Source organism: Humulus lupulus, chromosome 2 (assembly GCF_963169125.1).
Source record: "Humulus lupulus chromosome 2, drHumLupu1.1, whole genome shotgun sequence".
Lineage (NCBI taxonomy): Eukaryota > Viridiplantae > Streptophyta > Magnoliopsida > Rosales > Cannabaceae > Humulus > Humulus lupulus.
In genome coordinates, this window is record NC_084794.1 from 142,868,410 (window position 1) to 142,887,647 (window position 19,238).

General features: G+C 32.5%; 2 protein-coding genes and 2 long non-coding RNA genes across 5 annotated transcripts; all 4 read left to right on the plus strand.

Annotated features, from left to right (window-relative positions):
• Window positions 1-1,889: 1,889 nt before the first annotated feature.
• LOC133816336 (uncharacterized) lies at window positions 1,890-2,689 on the plus strand. Its single transcript, XR_009885169.1, has 3 exons — window positions 1,890-2,220; window positions 2,440-2,534; window positions 2,622-2,689. It is a non-coding gene; the product is annotated as an uncharacterized LOC133816336 (long non-coding RNA).
• A 3,180-nt stretch (window positions 2,690-5,869) lies between these two features.
• Window positions 5,870-8,544, plus strand: LOC133816337 (uncharacterized). Of its 2 annotated transcripts, XM_062248886.1 has the most exons (5): window positions 5,870-6,173; window positions 6,328-6,387; window positions 6,490-6,558; window positions 7,257-8,087; window positions 8,244-8,544. In XM_062248886.1, the coding sequence occupies exons 1-4, from the start codon at window positions 5,895-5,897 to the stop codon at window positions 7,260-7,262; spliced, it is 414 nt and encodes a 137-aa protein (XP_062104870.1). In that variant the 5' UTR covers window positions 5,870-5,894; the 3' UTR covers window positions 7,263-8,087; window positions 8,244-8,544. The 2 variants fall into 2 exon arrangements, 1 of the variants encoding a protein (XP_062104870.1); XR_009885170.1 differs by lacking the exons at window positions 5,870-6,173; window positions 6,328-6,387; window positions 6,490-6,558 and adding an exon at window positions 6,976-7,061 and having other exon boundaries at window positions 7,257-8,053; window positions 8,244-8,538.
• A 1,159-nt stretch (window positions 8,545-9,703) lies between these two features.
• LOC133816338 (uncharacterized) lies at window positions 9,704-11,970 on the plus strand. The gene is made up of 3 exons (XR_009885171.1): window positions 9,704-9,767; window positions 10,424-10,531; window positions 11,740-11,970. It is a non-coding gene; the product is annotated as an uncharacterized LOC133816338 (long non-coding RNA).
• Window positions 11,971-17,760: 5,790 nt separating this feature from the next.
• On the plus strand, window positions 17,761-18,595 carry LOC133814805 (homogentisate phytyltransferase 1, chloroplastic-like). Its single transcript, XM_062247719.1, has 4 exons — window positions 17,761-18,013; window positions 18,141-18,212; window positions 18,294-18,389; window positions 18,560-18,595. The coding sequence occupies exons 1-4, from the start codon at window positions 17,882-17,884 to the stop codon at window positions 18,593-18,595; spliced, it is 336 nt and encodes a 111-aa protein (XP_062103703.1). The 5' UTR covers window positions 17,761-17,881.
• The last annotated feature ends 643 nt before the right edge of the window (window positions 18,596-19,238 follow it).

A 19,238-nucleotide genomic window follows, 5' to 3' on the forward strand; every position in this document is an offset into this window, starting at 1 on the left:
GTTAATAAATGGGGTTTCAAAACATCACTTGGCCGGCCAACCCTTGCTATATATATGATCATTTCATTTTTTTTTTATAAAGGTTAATAAATGTTTCATAAGAAGAAAAGTCCAAATTGACTTTTGACACATTTTTCACTCTTATTAAGTTTTAATCACCAAACTTAACATTAATTAATTAAATTAAATGTCTCTCAAATTTAATTTAATTAATCACATAATAAAATTTAACCTAAGGTCCATTCAAGGAATAAAATTCCCCATTTCGGCAAAATTAGGCATTTACCACAAAATGCCTTAAAGTTTCCATTTTCTTTTAGGTTTATTATTTTTGACCAAAATTTAACTTTTATGAATGTATTTTATGCCCAAAATATAATTGCCATGATTTTTCGTTTTATTTTCTGAGATTTTTACCCGATTAGGGTTTTTGTGTCGGTCTAGGACCGAAAGTCTTATCTTGACTTTTAAAAATACAAAATTCATATTTTGGCTAGCAATAACTCATGGAATACTTACAAAAAAAATATAATATTATTTAAAATAATATTCTTAACCCAGGGGAAAAAAAATCCCGACCCGAGTCGTTTAATGGTACCCGAAAATGCAGGACGTTACAGTTGATAAGATAAGTAAACATACCGTTATTATCTATTCTAGTCATATCATATAGTTGACCGTAGGTCAATTCAATCTCAATTCTGAGTGGTTAGTATTCTAACTGAATGTATTATTTGAGTTCTTTTACTTTTTCGTTACCAACTTACCACTACACCAAATACCCATTTCCATAACACATGAATATAATACTAATAAAAAAGTGTTATGCTAGAGTATTATATTGGGCATGAAAAAAGGGCGGTAATATACACCATCCCGCCACTTAGCCTTTTTTTTTCATTACTGAGAATTGAAAATTTGTAAGACCCGCCCCTTAGCCTTTTTTTTATTCCTGAGACCAGAAAATTTGTCAGACCCGAGAGACCCTTCGGCCAAATCCTAATTTTGTTTTTCTTCTCCCGGTCATCGAGCCTGATCGACTCGACTCTTTTCTCTGCCCCCCGGCCTCTCACTTCGTTTCGTTCTTCTTCTGTATCGTCGCTTGAATGAAGACACCCGATCGGCCTGACTTTCCCAAATGTCCACCACCGGGTCTAGATTTTTCGTGGTCGACGGGGAAGAAAGAAATGAATGAATGTTCTTTTTGGAAAATGTAGAATAATACACCTACCGAGACGAAAGCCAAAGGTGAGTCACCCGAGAGACCTGAAAATTCCTTTCATTCAATTCCTTCAACATTTCTGAGACCCGAGACCTTCAAAGGCCAGGTTTTTCTTCTTTTCCTCTTCATTTGTTTATAATGGTTTTCATTTTATTTTCTATTCAGTTTCTGGGATTTTAAATCTTTTTCGTTTTTTTTTTTAAATTGGTAAATAGAGTTCTGGTAAATCTTCGGTGTTGGAAAGTGTGGTGGCTTGCCTCGTGGATCTGATACTTCTTTCTGGGTTTCGTTTTTTTGGATGATTTGTCAATAAAGATTTGTGTTTGGTTACTTAGAAAGTGAAGGAATTGTAAAATGTGTGGAGGGTTTTTTGTTAGTTTATTTTGGCTAGCAAAATATTGGGAGCTTATCTAATTGAGCATACACTTATATGGAACTCGTTTGAAAAAAGCTTTGTGATTTTAAGCATCCCAACTGACACAAATTGTGGGAATTTCTTTCAAGTTTTCCCAATCATTCCGAGTAGCCAAGCAGAGTATTTTAACTCTACAAGATGATTCAGGTTCTGGGGAGTGGTGAACGATATACTATCTCGAGAGAAGAGCATGTATTGTTCTGGAAAGATTTGTTTGAATGTCAGGTCGAGAGTATAATGATCTCTAGTCTACTCAGTTCTGAAATCAAATGAACTCCTTCAAACTAATATGAATTCTCTTAACTGATTCATTTTTCTGCATGTGCTAGTTTAGTAACCATTCCCAAAAACCATGCATCTAAATAGCTGGAAGAGAGATGTAAATTGGAAAACAACAAGAAACTATACATTTCCAATATTCAGTTTCATTCAATATGTTTCACCATAACACATTAGCTTATTTAATTATTTTCATGCTCACGGGACTTTTTAACTGTAGGATGGCTATGCTATACAAAGCTTTAAGCGAGGAATGGCTGCACAAAAGAGTCAATTTTTTTTCAACACATAAATTTTGCATTTGGTATAATTTCTCTCATTAAAATGTTTTTGTTCTTTTCTGCGGAGTGAGTATATTAGATAAACCTTTTTATTAGTTTGTTTATATTTGGGGTTTGCTTGATTTCCATATTTAATGTTTTCAACATTTATTTGTTTTGACTTTATAAGATCTTTTTATCTCACACACATATACACTCATACATATAAATATATATTGTTAATATTTTCCTTCTGTTTTCAGACATCGTGCATTAGTTTCAATCGCAGCCCAAACTCTGCAAGATTTCAGTCAAGTGTATTTGGCTCTGCTGTTCCAAGCGGATCATCTGTTTTACAGTTGAGTAACGTAGTATAGAAATTTTTATGGGTTTAAGCATATTTTCTGTTCTTATAATTGACCCAAGAAGATGACACATTGTTCAGGGGATGCAATGTCAAGAGAGTCCAACCCATTAAAGCACCGACCACTGAATTGCCACCAACTGTTCAGAGTAAGGACTAGACACTTCATACATTGTAGTGTGAATTTTGAAATTCTAATATTTGATGCTCACTCATAATTTATTTTGTTTAGAATTGAAGACTGGTGTGAAGTCAAAGGTTGGGATCAATGGTAAGTTCATCATAGCTCCTAGTTTGAAATGAGGACTTAATAATGATTGTACATTCCATTGTTTGGTGTGGTTAATGTTTTTATCATTCTTTTTAGAGATGCAAACTTTTGTGCATTGGTCAATGTTTGATTAGTTTTGGCCTTCAATAGTTTTTGTTTTAATAGGTCAAGGTACAGTTGAAAATCTTGCAAGAGTTGGTGTGTGTTTTCATACTGGAAAATTATTTACTTTTATTCAACTTAGTTTCTATGTTACATTTATATATTTATGTTTATTTGTTGCTTTCGAATTAGAAGTAGTCTATAGTTTGGATTCTGTTTCCTTTATGTCACTTTTTTAATCCCTCTTAGTTTGGGCAAGTTTAATATTCTGACTTGTAAAAGAGTATAGCTTCATGTATCAATATTGTTCTTGGATGCTAGATATATATATATTTATATTTAATATGTGTTTTATTAAATGAAGGACCTCAGGGTTTAAAGAACTTTGTGAGCCAAGTGATTCTCTTTGAAAGAAGAATGGTAAAGTTGATTAATTCCTTACTTTTTCAATGCTTGGCTCATATAGGTTTTGGTCGGATTGGAAGATTGGTTTTACGAGTAGCAATATTCAGGGATGATATTGACGTGGTGGCAGTGAGTGATCCTTTTATTGATGCTAAATACATGGTAAGGATGTCAAGCTAGCTGCAACTTGATGGATTTCAGCTGCCAATGTTGTTGCTATGCTCATGAATAGTCATTATAATTTATAAATTAAAATGGCACTACTCAGATGATGCAAAAAAGTTTTGTTATGTTTGTAAGACTGCATTGAGCATAATATTTGGTTGACATGTCTTTGCTTACAACCTGGTTAGATGTTTGCTTCATAATGTATAATGATATGACTTAAGTCAAGTTTTTGTGCCATGCTTGCTTGATTTCTTGTTGTGTTAATAGTATGTTGTTGAATGTGGTGATTTTTTTTGGTCTAAAGTTGCTAAAATGATTCTTCTCTACTTTAATATGGTCAAGGCAAACTATGTTATAAAGTATGTGGAAGAATGTTTAAATTGCATTTTAATAATAAAGTAAAATGACATTTATTAATTTAGTCTTAAGTAATTGAAATGGTGTGGCTGCAGGACTCTTGCTGCAAACAATTTTACTGGAGAGTTCCCTGATCTCACTAGTCTCACCAAGTTAAAAGAACTGTAAGTGTCAATCTGTAATGTAACTCCATGACCAAAATGAACCAAGTTTAATGTCACTTGAATCTTGACTCATGTTCTCTCATTGCAGAAGGATCAGTAGTAACTACTTCATAGGAAGGATGCCTGAGTTTGGCAATTTGAAACAGCTTCAGAAGTTGTAAGAGCTGTTGACCACACTCCTTTTGTCTTTTCTTCTTTACACCACACTCCTTTTGCTTATTTTGTGAATTTTCTTTCACTCTACAGGATGATTCTGAGGTTTGCTATCAGTTTTCCTCTGGAATAAAGGTACAATTTTTTTCTTTTTGAGTACTTTAATTGAGATTAGTATGATAGAAACTTGTGTTATAAATTTTATGGTTTCTTCTCATATCAACTGAAAGAAGATTAAGAAAAAGTAGTTTGAAAGAGAAAAACAAAAAGGATTGGTCTACATAAAATTGCCATCTCTTACCTTCTTCAAGTGATGTTAGTAGGGCAGTTTCTGAATTCTCTTCGTATAAGTAGAGCTAGATGGTTTATGCATCAGGCAGCTCCCAATCCTTGGATTGTCGCCACCAGTATGGATTAAAAAAAAACAAACACCTATAATAAAATTTTCCACTTTTTTTTTTTTTATTTTCTTGAAAATCTTTAGCTCCTTGTGGAAAAAGCAGATTAACCAATTGAGATGAGCTCAGAATCTTTTATGCAGAAGCCTTGAATCATTAATAGCACAAACCAGCCATGGTTAACTTGAAACAACCTTGGGGCATTGCAGTGCATGCCAATAAGCTGATCTTCAGCAAATAAAAAAATTATAAACATGGACAAAGAGAGAGCCTTCATCACAGAGATCAGGTCAGCCTCTTAGTACTTGCTTTTCACCAGTTTATCTTAAATCCCGGAGTTAAGAAGTCCACAACCACTTTTAAGTCTTTAACGGCTAATGGCCTCCATTGCAAGCCGTACCAACCGTAGTAATCCATCCACGTCTTGGAAATTAAAATCAAGAGCCCTCTTAATGGAAGAGATAGCCTCCCCAGATTTAGCCTCTGCCAAGCTTGCAGTGCTAGCAGCTGCAAAAGCTACCTGTGACTTTTTTGAGGCTTCCATAGCAAAAATTGTATCTTGTGCCTGCAAGACATCACATATTATTATGATATCCATAGATAAGAAGCTAATTTTAATACGTGGTAAATGAGTAAACTACAACCTAAACTGACAGTGAAGGCTTGGTGAAGATGTTTGTGTTAGCATAACTAACCCATAATATAAAAGACATTTTGATTAATAATAAAATATTTCAAACATAGACCTGACCAAAAAAAATGCTAAATTATAGGACAATCCTCTTCCCCATTTTGCACGAATGAGAAACAGTTGTTAAACTTATTCCCCATTTTCTTCTCAAAAGTCTCTGTTAGTTAAAAAAGATACAGAACAACATATTAAATAATTAGGAGTTATATTATTAATTTAATTGGATATGCCTAGAAGTTTGAGTGTGTTTTATATTCCTAGAGTTACTTTCCTAGAAAAATTACCAAATCCTAATTCAACGAGGAAACTTTTCTCAATCTATTTTGAGAGAAGCTATTCTCATTATTTTATACATTATTTATGAAATTATAAAGGTTCTCTCTCTCTAATTCTTTAATTTTTTTTCCTACCTATTCTTCTATTTATATTATATGTTCTCCCATATTTTCATACTCTCTTGAATTTTCACCCTTTGCCCTTAATCAGATATTATACATTAATAATTAAAGCTCTCGAATAAAGATTGTATACTCACAAAAGTAAGGACTTTATAAACACTGGAACGATTTCGGGCAGCAATAACAACACGGTTAGCAGCAACAGAGTTGAACAAAGACAATTTCATAGTTGGTGAAATGGGTGAAGATGAGAATAGTTCAGTGCTTAGAAGAACACTCAAGAGTCTTTGTGTTAGTAATGGTTGGTCTTATGGCGTTTTCTGGTGTTTCGACCAAAGAAATCCCATGTAAGATTTTTCTTTTTGTTCGTTTTGTCTTTTCTTCTTTACACCACACTCCTTTTGTTCTTTTCTTAATCAATTCTATAACTTTTTTTACACCACACTCCTTTTGCTTATTTTGTGAATTTTCTTTCACTCTACAGGATGATTCTGAGGTTTGCTATCAGTTTTCCTCTGGAATAAAGGTACAATTTTTTTTTTTCTTTTTGAGTACTTTAATTGAGATTAGTATGGTAGAAACTTGTGTTATAAATTTTATGGTTTCTTCTCATATGTTGTGAAAGTTGTTCAATTCTAGCTCACAACTCAGAATTATTAACAATCAAACTCACTTTGCAGACCATTGTGGTAGTACCGGTTGAACCACGAGGACTAGTACAGTTTGGATCTACTGAGAAGGTTAGATCACTTCTATGAATATTTATGCTTAACCGTTCGATTAGTGTTCTGTGATTGAGCTGTTAATTGATTAATGCTCTGCCATTGTTGTTACTACTGCAGATATTTGAAAGATTGGACTTTGTGGATCAAACAATGAGGCTCTTTCAGGAAAAAAACTTTCAGAAAATGGTAAGAGCTATGTGGGTTTTACAGTTTTATTTTTGTATGATACTTCGAGCACTAATCTGTAGACTTATCTCAGTTTTTGGTTCAAAGTTTCGATTTTGAATTTTTCTTCTTTGAATTAAATCTGGTATTAAATCTGTAGACTAATTAGGCTCTTGGGCTTTCATTAAAATTTTCAACCTTTATGTAACTGTAAATTTTCTATATATAGGGAGCTTTGGAAAACGAACTATTCGTAGGGAGCTTTACTAACATTTGAACACTTTTATTTACATTTCTGTTTGGAAATTGTATTTTAAGAAGGGGAAAGAAAAAAAAAAGAATTTCAAGGGATTTCATTTTCTCTTTTTTATTTATTTTTTACATACAAAAAATGACCTTATACACTAAAGAATATTTGTGCTTGTCATTTTTTCCCCAGATTTTCAAACATCTTACTACCTTGAGGTGCATACACGGATCCTTGTATTGCTATATGAATTGAGGGCAACTTAATTTTCTTATTGGTATAGCACTTTACAATATCTTTTTCTTAGTTGTAAATCTGATTTTTTAAACATACTGCTGCTTGAAGTATATTTTAAGAAATATTTTATTCATTATTGCAGCAGTTTCTCTCGCTCTTTTTCTTGTTGCACTTGTTCATAGTTGTTATGAATGAATGGTTTAAAATATTTATTATACTTACAACTGCATGAAAGCCTTAACGTACATGGTGGGGCTGTATCATTGGGACACCCATTAGGATGCAGTGGAGCTCGTATCTTGGTTACATTGTTAGGGGTAATCTATAAGCTTCACTTCTCTTGCAATGCATTCCTAGTTTGACATTCTAATATAATTTATATAGTTCTCTGGTTTTGTTTACATGTTTTCTTAATGTTCTAAAGTCATAGTTCGTGGTCATATCTAAGCTTATGCTTTCTACATATACTCATGTGAAGTGATCTCGTGTTTGTCATTTATTCTTTTAAATTTCTTTCATATGGGTTCATCACTATCTTTTTTTTTTCTCCCCCTATTTTTTTTTTGGTTGTTGGGTTGGGAAAAATAGACCATTCTTAAAACGTTATAAATTAAGCTCATTTTAACAGGTTGGTAGGCTTTGATAATGATACCACTTGTAATTTTTTCTGTTTGGATTTTTTTAAATGCATGTAATGAAATATGAATATAATTTAGTAATGCATTTGAACTATCTAACATTTTCTTTGCTTGAATTTTTTTAGTGTAAAAGTTTAATTTGTCAGATTAGTCTTAGTGTCCAGTCTTTAAAGTTTAATTGGAGAGCTGATTATTGAAATATAAACTGAACTGCAATTTGTTGGATTCAAAACTTGGACAGTGTATTATACTAAACTATTCGGTTCTTATCATTACAAAATGATTTGCTGTTGTCTATCCTTGTGCAGATCTCTACAAATTTTTATTCTCCAAATATGAATGTTGTCAATGAGAACTTCCTCCCTCTGCTCAAACGCCTTGATGACTGCATAGCGTAAGGGGATGCTATTTACATCATATATATTTATGTATCTATTTTTGCTGCTTTAGTTGCATTCATTAAATATTACTTGTGTCATACCATTAATTTATATGTTGATTTAATGAATTACTAGCATATTTTGTTGAGACATTTATTTTCTCAATCAACTTGATGACCTTAAACATTATCTACTTTATATTAGGTATGTAGAAAACAATCCACAGTATGTTGAATCCGGCGTTTACTTACTCAAATTTTGACAACTGCAGGTAGAAACAAATTTATGCAGATAGCTGATTAGATAACGTTACATTTTTGCACATTCTTCCACTAAAATTTGTTTCCATTTCCAATAATTGAGTAATTTTTTTGTTATGACAGTCTCGAGCATTGGGTATGATTCGCTCTCATGTACTTTCTGTACTCAAAAGTGCGTCTTCTCAGGTAAAATAATGTACGGGTTGAATTAATGCGCTCCATTGTTTTGTGCTGTTTTGTTGGGTTGGTAGACCTCTGTTTCTTTCTCCTTTTGGTCTTAAATCAAGTGCTCTGTTTGTTACCTAAAAAAGAAAACGTTCTGGTTCTATATGGTTATTGTTTCTTCATCAAGTTCAGTCAGCAATCCGGAGCAATAGTAGCAGCAAGGCATCTCTTGCTGAGGGTGTAGAGGCATCTGTTATATATGTTCGTTTCAAGGCAGCGGCAAGTGAGGTACTGTTTCTTTCTTAGCGATTATTTTTTATTAAGACTCCTGTTTGGTCAGTAATGATATGTAATTAAATCTCCTCTGCTGTAGGTTCATGCGGCCAGAAACTGCACAGGGCATATTTGTTAACTTCAAAGACTTGTACTATTACAATGGGAACAAGCTTCCTTTTGCTGCTGCTAAAATTGGCCAGGCTTTCAGAAATGAGGTTCTTAATTTTCTTATCTTTGGACTTTAGCACTTATGTTTGCATAGGATGCTCATATTATTTCTAATTGGTAACGGGTCTTTGTAACTAGTATTTTGGTCCTCTCCTTATAAGAATATAAAATAGCCCTGTAATGTTGCTGTTGCATTCCTTAGTGCTATGCTTTTTTTGTGCCCAAAACTGTGTCCCATTGATCTGTGACAGTGTTGCGAGGTCCATTTTGTTTTTTAAATTAATTACTCTTAAGATATTTCCAAGTTTGCCAAGTAAAAAAAAAAGGTTTGCTTTATAAAAATATAAAAAGGAGCAATGTTTCTTCCTTTCTTATCCATCTGTGTAAAACTGTTATTGGAAAGGTTGTAGTAGTGAGATCTTGATTGTGAGCAACATAACTAGAATTTTGCTTTACTAATTGTGTCATAGTTTGATTTAGACAGGATAATTTCTAAAGGATTCTTCTGTTGTATGAATAGATATATGAACTGGGTTGGAACTAGGACAATTTAGAACTTCTAGCACAGGGCAGAAACTTCATGTTATGATAAATGGCAGTGTAAGTAACATCTCATTCAATGGAAGTCTTAAAGGCAGTGCTAATATAACAATAAAACTTTTTCTATAAGCTCTGCTAATTTAAAATTGTATTTTTCCTCTGTTTTTGCTAGTCTACTCAGTTTTGTTTCCTCAACTGAAATATATGAGTATTGCCCTGTTTTTTGTTTCTCAGGAAAGTAAAAAAAGCCTTGGATCCAGTTTATAAGTACTGCCTTGTATCAGTATCTAACATATTAACTTCAACATGCCAAAATGAGGTTAGCTGTCTCCATTTTCAGCGTTCAAGTCTAGCACTAATCCATATTGCATTTTTTTTTCTACTTTTGGGTATAAACTTATATATGGCTCTTTCTTGCATGAAGTTTGGGGTGAATTTTAGTTAGTCATTTTAAAGTCAACACCATACGTTTGCTGTTTTAGCGTGTTCGAGTTAATGCATTTTCTTTCCTGATCATTAATTTTTTTATTTGAACAACTGACCCATTGTTTCTCATTTAATATATTTTAACTAATACACCGTCTAGGTTGCTGATTTGAAAGATTCTGTAAGGTTTATTCTAAGAATAAACGAATTGTACTGAAAAGAACCAAATCTTGCACAAAGTCTAGGTTAAATTGAGAAAACCTAGCAAAAACTCCCAGAGTAGAAATTCAAAACTTTAAACAGTAACCAAATTCTTCTATATATCCCTTCCAAGTATTCTCTTATACTATTTATAGACTAACAATAACACTTACTAGCCAGCCAATAGAACTTGAGTAAATTTACAAGTCAACACACTAATCCTATATAGCTTTATTCAATATCTGATGCCTAACAAAATGTTTGCAGACCATATAGTTTTAGATGGCTTCTTTGATGTGATTACTGATTATTGGCATTTTAAGTTAATTTATATTGTAATATATGCAGGTTTCTGCCAGTTTAGTCATGGTGCATTTGATTGAGAAATTAGCTGCTGGTGATACTGGAAGTTTATCTGTATCAATACTTCAGAAGATGAGCACCATGTCTAAAAAGGTTTGCTGCTTCCCTTTTAAGATTGGTATAGTTAGTTTAGATAAATAGTTCAAGCATGTTGTCCTAAATTAATTGGGAAGTATTGAGCTCTTTGAGGGCTCATTTTAACTAAAATATTAACTGGAACTTGTTCACTTTCTTTCAGTTTTTCATAAATTTTAGGTAGCATAATATCTCTGTTTTTTTTAATTCCATTTGCAGCTTAAAATTCATCCTGCTTTCTCTGAATTGTTAGCCCAATATTCACAGAGCAGTTATAGTTATTAAATTCTTTTTTTTTGTAAATCCAAGCATATTGATTCATGATACCATTATTGAACTTCTGAAAAAGCTTTGGAGCTTATTTGTTTAATGGTCATTAACTACATGAGGTGTTCCTCTTATTTAGTATTTTAATTTATATTAGACTAAGCATAAACTTCTTAGTTGCATGAGTGATCTTTTTGAATATTTTTTAAGTTATGATAGGTTTCTTACATTTTGTGGTGTATCTCTCTGTTTAGAGATAGAGTTCATCTCTTAAATTAACAAAATTTTCCTTTAGATTAGATTGTATTCGTGTTGATAATCCAAAAGTCTGTTAGTAACAGCTTTGTCTTAATTTGTTATTGCTTTGTTTGTCTTTATTTTGTTAATAAGGTCTCATTACTTGGAAAAAGTAAACAATCACACAGTATGCTTAGAGGCATGAGTGCGTATTTGGAATCTTGGATTTACTTGGAAAAAGTAAACAATCACACAGCATGCTTAGAGAGATAAATACTTGAAGTACTCTGTATTTGGAATCTTGGATTTACTATTTTTTGCTATAGATATTATATAATTCTGAATACATTTTCCTGTTAGAATTGTAGTTATTTATCTCGTGTGAAGTGAGGGCATGAGTGTGTATTAGGGTATGTGTTTTTGTTAGTTAGTTATACAGTTTATGTCCCAACTGACTGTTTTGAGTCATCAGACTCATCACCATAGAGAAATTTTCTACTGATTCTCTCTTATTTTATTGTTCATCTGAAAATTCTCTAGCTCTTTCTTAATAGCTCTCTTATTTTATTGAACTAAAACAGATAAGTATTTATCTTAGTTTTCCATTTTCTTCTTTTGAAGTTTTCAATGTATCATTTAAGAAAAGACTGTAAGTTTGTTGTTGTGGTGGCAAGAACTTTTGTTCTTAATAATAAAAGGACTTTTTTTTTTACAATGTGTAGGTATATTGAGATGATTTCTTTGGAGCAATTCTTGACAACATTTGTAGTTGAGGCCTTTAGAATGGAAGAATGTATTTCACTAATTTTTGTATACATTTCTTGTTTTGTATTTAGTGATAAAGGAATCTGAATTGGGCATAAATTATGTTGTAATATGATTTCTTAAGCCTAGACTAGTAGACTAAATATTGTAATTACATTTGAGTAATTAATAAAAATCTATTTATGTTACCTTATTTGGCTTCAACTTTCATATTTGTTTTCCTAGTTTTGTGTAAGTAAAAAAAGATTATGCTTTTCTAAGCTTATATAACACATGTGTTATACTAAAGTGTAGTATAACACAAAAAAAGTGTTATATAATCGACTATAAATAACATAATTAAACACTTATCTATATATTAAAATAACACAGAAATTGTGTTATCGTTGACAGTACAATAACACATCTGTATAACACTGATAAAGTGTTATGTAAAGTACCCTGACCTACGATAACATAGTCGGTCTTAACACATCAGAAAGTGTTATCGTATGTTTTGATAACACATTTTCGGTGTTATTAAAAGCATTTTTCTTGTAGTGATACCCTACGGACTAGCCCATACTTACATCTTGGGAACTCGGTAGTATAATTGAGTGGGAGTGTTATTCATAGATATGAACATCTATAGTTTCTGATGAAGAAGTGAAATGACGGTTTCCATTTAGTTTGGTTCAAGGTGTTAAATGATAGAGATCTCATTTCAGTAATTAAATTAGTTTACTGAAATATCATTTACAAGGAACTAAGTGTTTTAAGGATAAATTACAATGAGGGGTAAAACAGTATTTTAGTCCTATCTCATTGTAGACCGTCTATAGAGGATTGAGTGACAATTATGGTTGTAACAATGGATAATTTATAGCATATCTATATTTGTTATAGAGCGTTCTATGAATTCAAGAGTGCAATTCCGAGTCTATAGTGGAGTCACGAGGAATTAATAAGTTAGTAAATTTATTTGATAGATTTATGATAACTTATTGGAGCTTGATTTCATAGGCCCATGGTCCCCATTGTACCTTGGATAAATCATCTAGATAGTCTAAATTAATTGATTTAATTATCAATTAGAACTATCAAAGTTGACCAGGTCAATTTTGGATAGTTTCACAGAGTTATGTATTTTTGAGGAGAAAAGATAAATTATGGAAAGTTTATTAATTAAGATAAATTAGTATCTAAATTAATAAATAAGTTTAAATCAAGGTTCAAATTATAAATAATTAATTTGATAAAGGATTTAAATAATTATTTCATTAATTAAATCAATAAAAAATAATACAGACCTTGATTTTAAGTCCAATGGGCTTATAATCAAATGGGAAATTTCACAGGCCTAAAGCCCATGATAATTTTGACCTAGGGATTTAAAATGGCTATTATTTTATTGATTTTTTAATTAAATTAAATGGCCTAATTGAGTCTATAAAAGGAGTGCTTAGAGAGAAGTCAAAGCTTAAGTTTAATCACTGGTTTTCTGATAGTTTTAGATTCTCTCTAAACACAAATCCTTTTCTAAGCCTCTTTGTTATTTTATCTTCTTCTCTCTATATCTATCTCATGTGTTGAGAATTGCCCACATAAGTCTAGGTGATTCTAAGGATACATTGGAAGGCTGTGAAGAAAATAGAAGATCAGTTCAGTTTCTTGATAATACTCTGCGACATAGAGGATACAACAGTTAGAGAAACTGAAGGAAGGACTCTTTCATCCCACAGCGTATACTGTAAGTATTCTATTCTTTGTTTCTCTTTGACTTCAATTTTAGAAACATGTTTTAGGCTATCTCATATTAATTTGTTTAATATTAGATATACATGAAAATAAATAATGATCGTGTATAAGTTTTTCTAACAATAATAACATATCATAACATAACATATTATAGCATAATCATTACATATAAGCATATAATAGCTATCCTATTTTCCTTACCCAAACCGAGATATTTGAGAACAAATGCGGGACTTGGAACACTCCTAAAACAAACAATAAGAATGGTGAGTATTTCTAAAGAGTAAACGTGGAAACTAATCCTTCAAGAAGAAACTTACCCAGAAAGATCGTTTAGTTTCAAGAACCTAATCAAAAACCAATATCAAAAGTTAGGATCTGAATAAAAGGAACAAAAGAAGAACTGGACTTAAAGAATAAGAGTACCTTAGTTGACCTTATGGATTGGTCTAACTTCAATACCAAAATACACTAAACCTCACTTCCCAAGTATTTTATAAAGCTTAAGAATGGCAAAACTTTTTCCCAACCCAAGTGTTTATCACTCTATGATAGCACTAGCACCTTGGAGTCTCTGATCACAGCTTGAAGAATGAGAGGAAGGGCTGGGTACTAAGTCCTATTTATAGAGGTAAGGAGTGAAACTAACCCCTTTTTGATTTGAATAAAAATAATGAATATAATTGAAAATATTTGAATATTCGTCAATCAGAGGTTGAAGACTCGGTCAAAACGTTCAGAGGTAGGTCTAAGTAGTTAAGGTTTATTTTTAAATTAAAAAAACAAAGAAATTAAAAAAATAACCCACTAAGGGCGATATATCGTCCCTATGTTGCGATATATCGGCTTTGCCCTAATCCCGAGCCTCCATTCGTACGTTCGTGCAACGCCAACGTGTTTTCCGTATCCTTCGTCAGGCGATATATCGGCTCCATGCTGCGATATATCGGCATACGTGAATATTTTAAAGACAGAATTGCACTTTTTCAGCATAATTTAAGTTGGATAACTGCTTTGACTGAGTCAAAATACGACCCTAACAGTTTCTGGTGAATACTAAAGCTTATATTTCTTTATTTTATCATCAAAATACTTAATTCCTTAATAATCATGCTTATGACAAGTGTCATATTCCTATTGGCTCTATCTAAACCTTAGGTTATAATAAATAATATATTTAGGACTAGCAATATTAATCAAACCTTATGTTATAATTAATATTCTTAAACTATATGTTAAACTTATAAAATCCATGAGTTTCCAACTATGTCCCGGTTTGAACCAAAATCCACGAAATCTAGAAGACTACAACTACTACTAACTAGCTAACTAAGTAAACATTATAGGACTCTACATCCACCATTTAAACAACAAAACCCAAGCCTCTCAACACCTAAAACATCACCACATATCCACTTCTAAAATCAAAATCTCAAAGTTAAACATAACCTTAAAAACAGAGCAAACACCTTAAAAATTCGAGCTAAAAACCTAACCTTAATCCTAGAATAGAACCCTTCAGTTGTTGCAATACGATCCTAGACTCCCAAGCCTTAAATCCTCAAGCTTCAATCCTAACTTGCTTCAAAACTCCAACGGGAAGAGAGAGAGAGAGAGAGATAATCGAGAGTGATGAGAGGAAAACTTTGTTTTTGCCCACTTTAACCTTTCTACAGCCTACTAACTTAAGTATATCTAATAGCCCAAATGACAAAATTGCCCCTAAGGTCATCCTAAGCCTTTAAAACCACCAAGGGAAAAACTGTCATTTCCCACCTATCCCATTAATCATAATTAACATCCTCTGATTCCCGTTACTCCAATTATCCTCAAATATTTATTAAATCATATCCATTTACCCGCTCATTCGTGGCAATGTACTAGTTACCAAATTACCCCCATGCTCACTTCGAACCCAGTAATTAACCCCGTTATGACTAAACCGCCAACTTGCATCCTAAGAACGTCTTATGCCGAATAGCTCGAACATATCCACATAATAATGTGGTCTCACCCATAAATCGCAAACATGCACATAAATATACAAATATGCCCTCAACAGGCCAAAATTACGAAAATGCCCTTCTAATAAGTAGTAGGCCCACATGCACACAATTATCATCATATCATAATATCACTACAACAATTTTTAGTATATATTACATTAAAAAATAACATATATTTAAAAGTGCTATTGATAGATGATTAAAAAAAAACACGGAACAAATATTTTGGCGCCATATGAAATATACCCAGGCGCCGAATGAAAAAATTAGGTCTAATTTCTCTCAGCCATAATTTAATCCCTAAACCTAAGATACCCAAACAATTTCTCTTAGCCTCCATTGCCGCCTCTCTGCCTCTCTTTCTTGCACTCTATATTCTCCTCCATTCACACTCTCTCACACACTTATCCTCTCTCACTATCATCTCGTCTCATCTATCTCTACCTCACGACGTCGGTACGAGCTTCCGGAGCACACAACGGTTGTATCGCAGGCTGTACATCACGCCGACTATCTGAAGTTCTTCAACTTACCACGACTCGTATTCTCCTCTGCTCACGTCTTTTTAAGGTATGATACCATTACTTTCTTTTTCATCATATTTTACTGTAGTTTAGTAATGTATTATTAATACAATAGCTGATATTGATTGCTCTCCGGGCAAGAGAACAACTGAGAAAGTTCCTGTTTGCAACTTCCATGAGGTACTTTCATTTGATTTGCTGGGTTTTCGTTTCTTATTGATTTGGCTCTGTTGTATTGCTAAAAATGAAAGCTTTGGGACTTATATTTATATTTGGGGGAGATTGAAAATTTGAAACTGTTTGCTCGGATAGTTATTTCAGAGTGTTTACTACATAATTTGATGTTGGGTATTGGGTTATTAGGATTGGTAACTCTGTTTCTTTCATTGTTAGTTTGGTTGTGATTTAGTTGAGAAGATTATATTTCAAACAATTTGGTCCCAAGTTCTGATGGTGGGAGTTTTGTCTTTTCTTGACTGAATTTGCTTCAGGCATATCTGATATTACTATAGCCATATCTGTTTCAAGCATTCCTTTTCAAGGTTCTGTTAGGTCTCTCTCTCAGTCCCTTTTCAACGATATTTCTTTTAGGAGAATAAAAGATTGATTGAATTTCTTAACTTGACATTGCTTTTGGTAGAATGTCATTATCTTCCTTGTGGCTGCTATATTTGATAATACAGATTGTTGGCTGATGTGAATTTTACTGTATTTAGTAATGTATTCTAATTTATGAAAAAAGAGGGTTGGTTTCATTCACCTGGGTTTTCATGTCTGGTCTGGTTATATCGTAAAGGCTTTAAATTTGTATGTAATTGTGATATTAACTGTATATTTGGGTCACAGAAAAACGTAATTCATCAATTTTCTGAAAAAAATTGATTCTTGTATTGATAATCGCCCTGTTTGTTTTTGTTATGTCTATAGGATGAAGATCTTATCTTTTTCACCCTCGGAACCTCACGAACAGCTGCAAGACAATAATCATGTTGTATATCCAGAGGAGAAGACGAGTCTCTAAATCTTTTGAGATCAAGCATATCTAGAGGAAGCAGCTTTGAGGTATCTTGTTGTATATCATGTACATGCATAGAAAGTTTGGTTTGACTTTAACAAAAAAAAGGTTCCATATTGGAAAAGAAAAGGGTTTATTCTGTATAGCAATTAACTTAGAAAAACACACATCCCACGAGCCTGTTAGTGTTTGATTCATTGTTGTGTGCCATTACATATTTGATTGAATGAATTTATCATCATCAAATTGATTTCAGTAACTTTGAAGTTAAAATATTTCACTGCTTTATCTTTAGCTTGTCTTTTTCTTAGTGTCTTATCCTTTTAAGAAACTTTTGTCGAATCTATTCGATTTGGTTGTTCGTTATTGTGATTCAAATCCCCATCTATGTTTTCATAAACACTATTTTCAGAGAGACCCATCTTAGAGTCGGACACAGTATTTTATATCTATTCCTCTTGTTGCAAGCCAAGTTGAACTTTGGATGTCTCTTTCTACTCATACTATGCATGATCCAAACATTCTTATTTCTTGTGCCCAAAGCTGATTGTCTTTTAATAAAAATAAGTTTTCATTATGCCATTTATTGTATGGATATAAACTAAAATAACTAAATCATGCATGACATAGATATTAAGAATGTAAATGAAAAGGAACATGTATCATATAAAAAGAAGGGGAAGGAATAATGTTTATTTGGGTATCTGTTTTACCAAATAGTTGCATATTTTAGCCATTTGTTACTATGATCATGTAAATTATAATAGTAATGCGTTTCAGATTTCAATAATTTTTTTTTTAAATTGAAAAGATTTCAATGATTCCAAGTACTGAAATATGCATTGATTTTCAGACCCATGTCTTTAAAAGGCCAACTGCCTTCTCAAGGCCTCTCATCTTTGCAACTGCATTTATGAGCTTCTTCTCAGTTGTTATAGCATTATTTAAGGTATCAACTTTTGTTTTTTTTTTCCATGGAACTATGTTGTGTGCTTTCTCTTTCTGCTTGGTTGGGCACACCAAACTCAGACATAGTTGAAATAATTTATTTTTTTCTGTTGTTGAATAATGTGTAGGATATACCTGATATTGATGGAGACAGGATTTATGGCATCCGATCTTTTACAGTGCGCTTGGGTCAAAAGCGGGTTAGTATTAAATGTTTAGCCTATTTTGTTACCACTTTTTGAACACCTTATTTTGTTCCCATACTAAATCACATTGTGTAGGTGTTTTGGATATGCATTTCACTACTTGAAATTGCTTATACAGTTGCACTTTTAGTAGGAGCATCATCTGGCTTCTTGTGGAGCAAAGTCATTACGGTAATGTTTGAGATACTAATTTTGTAGAAAGTAAAGCTCTTTAAAATGATTGGGTGTATTGTCACAAATATTACTATCTTTGTTGTTTTTTCCTCTTGCTACGATGTCAAGGGCTCAACGATGATTAGTACTGTGAATGTTGATTTTTTTATATGTATTTCCTTGATTAGGTATTGGGACACACAATTTTGGCTTCAATACTTTAGACTAATGCCAAGTCGGTTGATTTGAGCAGCAAAGTTGCAATAACATCGTTTTACATGTTCATATGGAAGGTAAATAACTATGGTGCCAAATTTAATTTGTTTGGTGCTCATTTTTGGGTATACCTCGATTTTTGTGCTTTGACTCAAATTGCATTGATTTAGGATTCAAATCTCTTGTTCCCATTTTTCTCTGTTTGTTCTATGTCCCACCACAAAATGATATTTATCCTTACATGTGCATTGATTGTCATTTAATTGAGTTGTTTGCTGGTGAGTGGTGAGATATAGAGGAGCAGAAAATGGGGACATGATATATCATATATGAATCCATTGATTCAAGCATTAGATCACTTACAATAGTAAAAAAAATACTCAATGTTTGGATGTTTTTTTAACTGCTAACAATGCTGAGGATCCTGAATTTTGATACCAATTGATGTGGTAGGTGAGTTTGTCATTGTAGAGTCCAAGAACTTTACTTAGCTAAGTTAGATAGTAGTATAATAGTAATAATAGTATTATCTTTATGACTGTGGATTTTTGGTTCAGACCGGGATTTATTTGGACACTCATAGTAGTACTAGTAGATTTTCTAAGTTTAACCTATAGTTTAAGAATATTAATTTTAACTTAAGGTTTGATT

Excerpts from the sequence above, each read along its gene's own strand:
- LOC133816337 (XM_062248886.1), top strand. The coding sequence starts at position 5,895 with ATGAGAATAGTTCAGTGCTTAGAAGAACACTCAAGAGTCTTTGTGTTA. Across the intron at positions 6,174-6,327 it reads AGTTTTCCTCTGGAATAAAG|ACCATTGTGGTAGTACCGGT; the intron begins GTACAATTTTTT and ends CTCACTTTGCAG. Across the intron at positions 6,388-6,489 it reads AGTTTGGATCTACTGAGAAG|ATATTTGAAAGATTGGACTT; the intron begins GTTAGATCACTT and ends TTACTACTGCAG.
- LOC133814805 (XM_062247719.1), top strand. The coding sequence starts at position 17,882 with ATGATTCCAAGTACTGAAATATGCATTGATTTTCAGACCCATGTCTTT. Across the intron at positions 18,014-18,140 it reads TTGTTATAGCATTATTTAAG|GATATACCTGATATTGATGG; the intron begins GTATCAACTTTT and ends AATAATGTGTAG. Across the intron at positions 18,390-18,559 it reads TGTGGAGCAAAGTCATTACG|GTATTGGGACACACAATTTT; the intron begins GTAATGTTTGAG and ends TTCCTTGATTAG.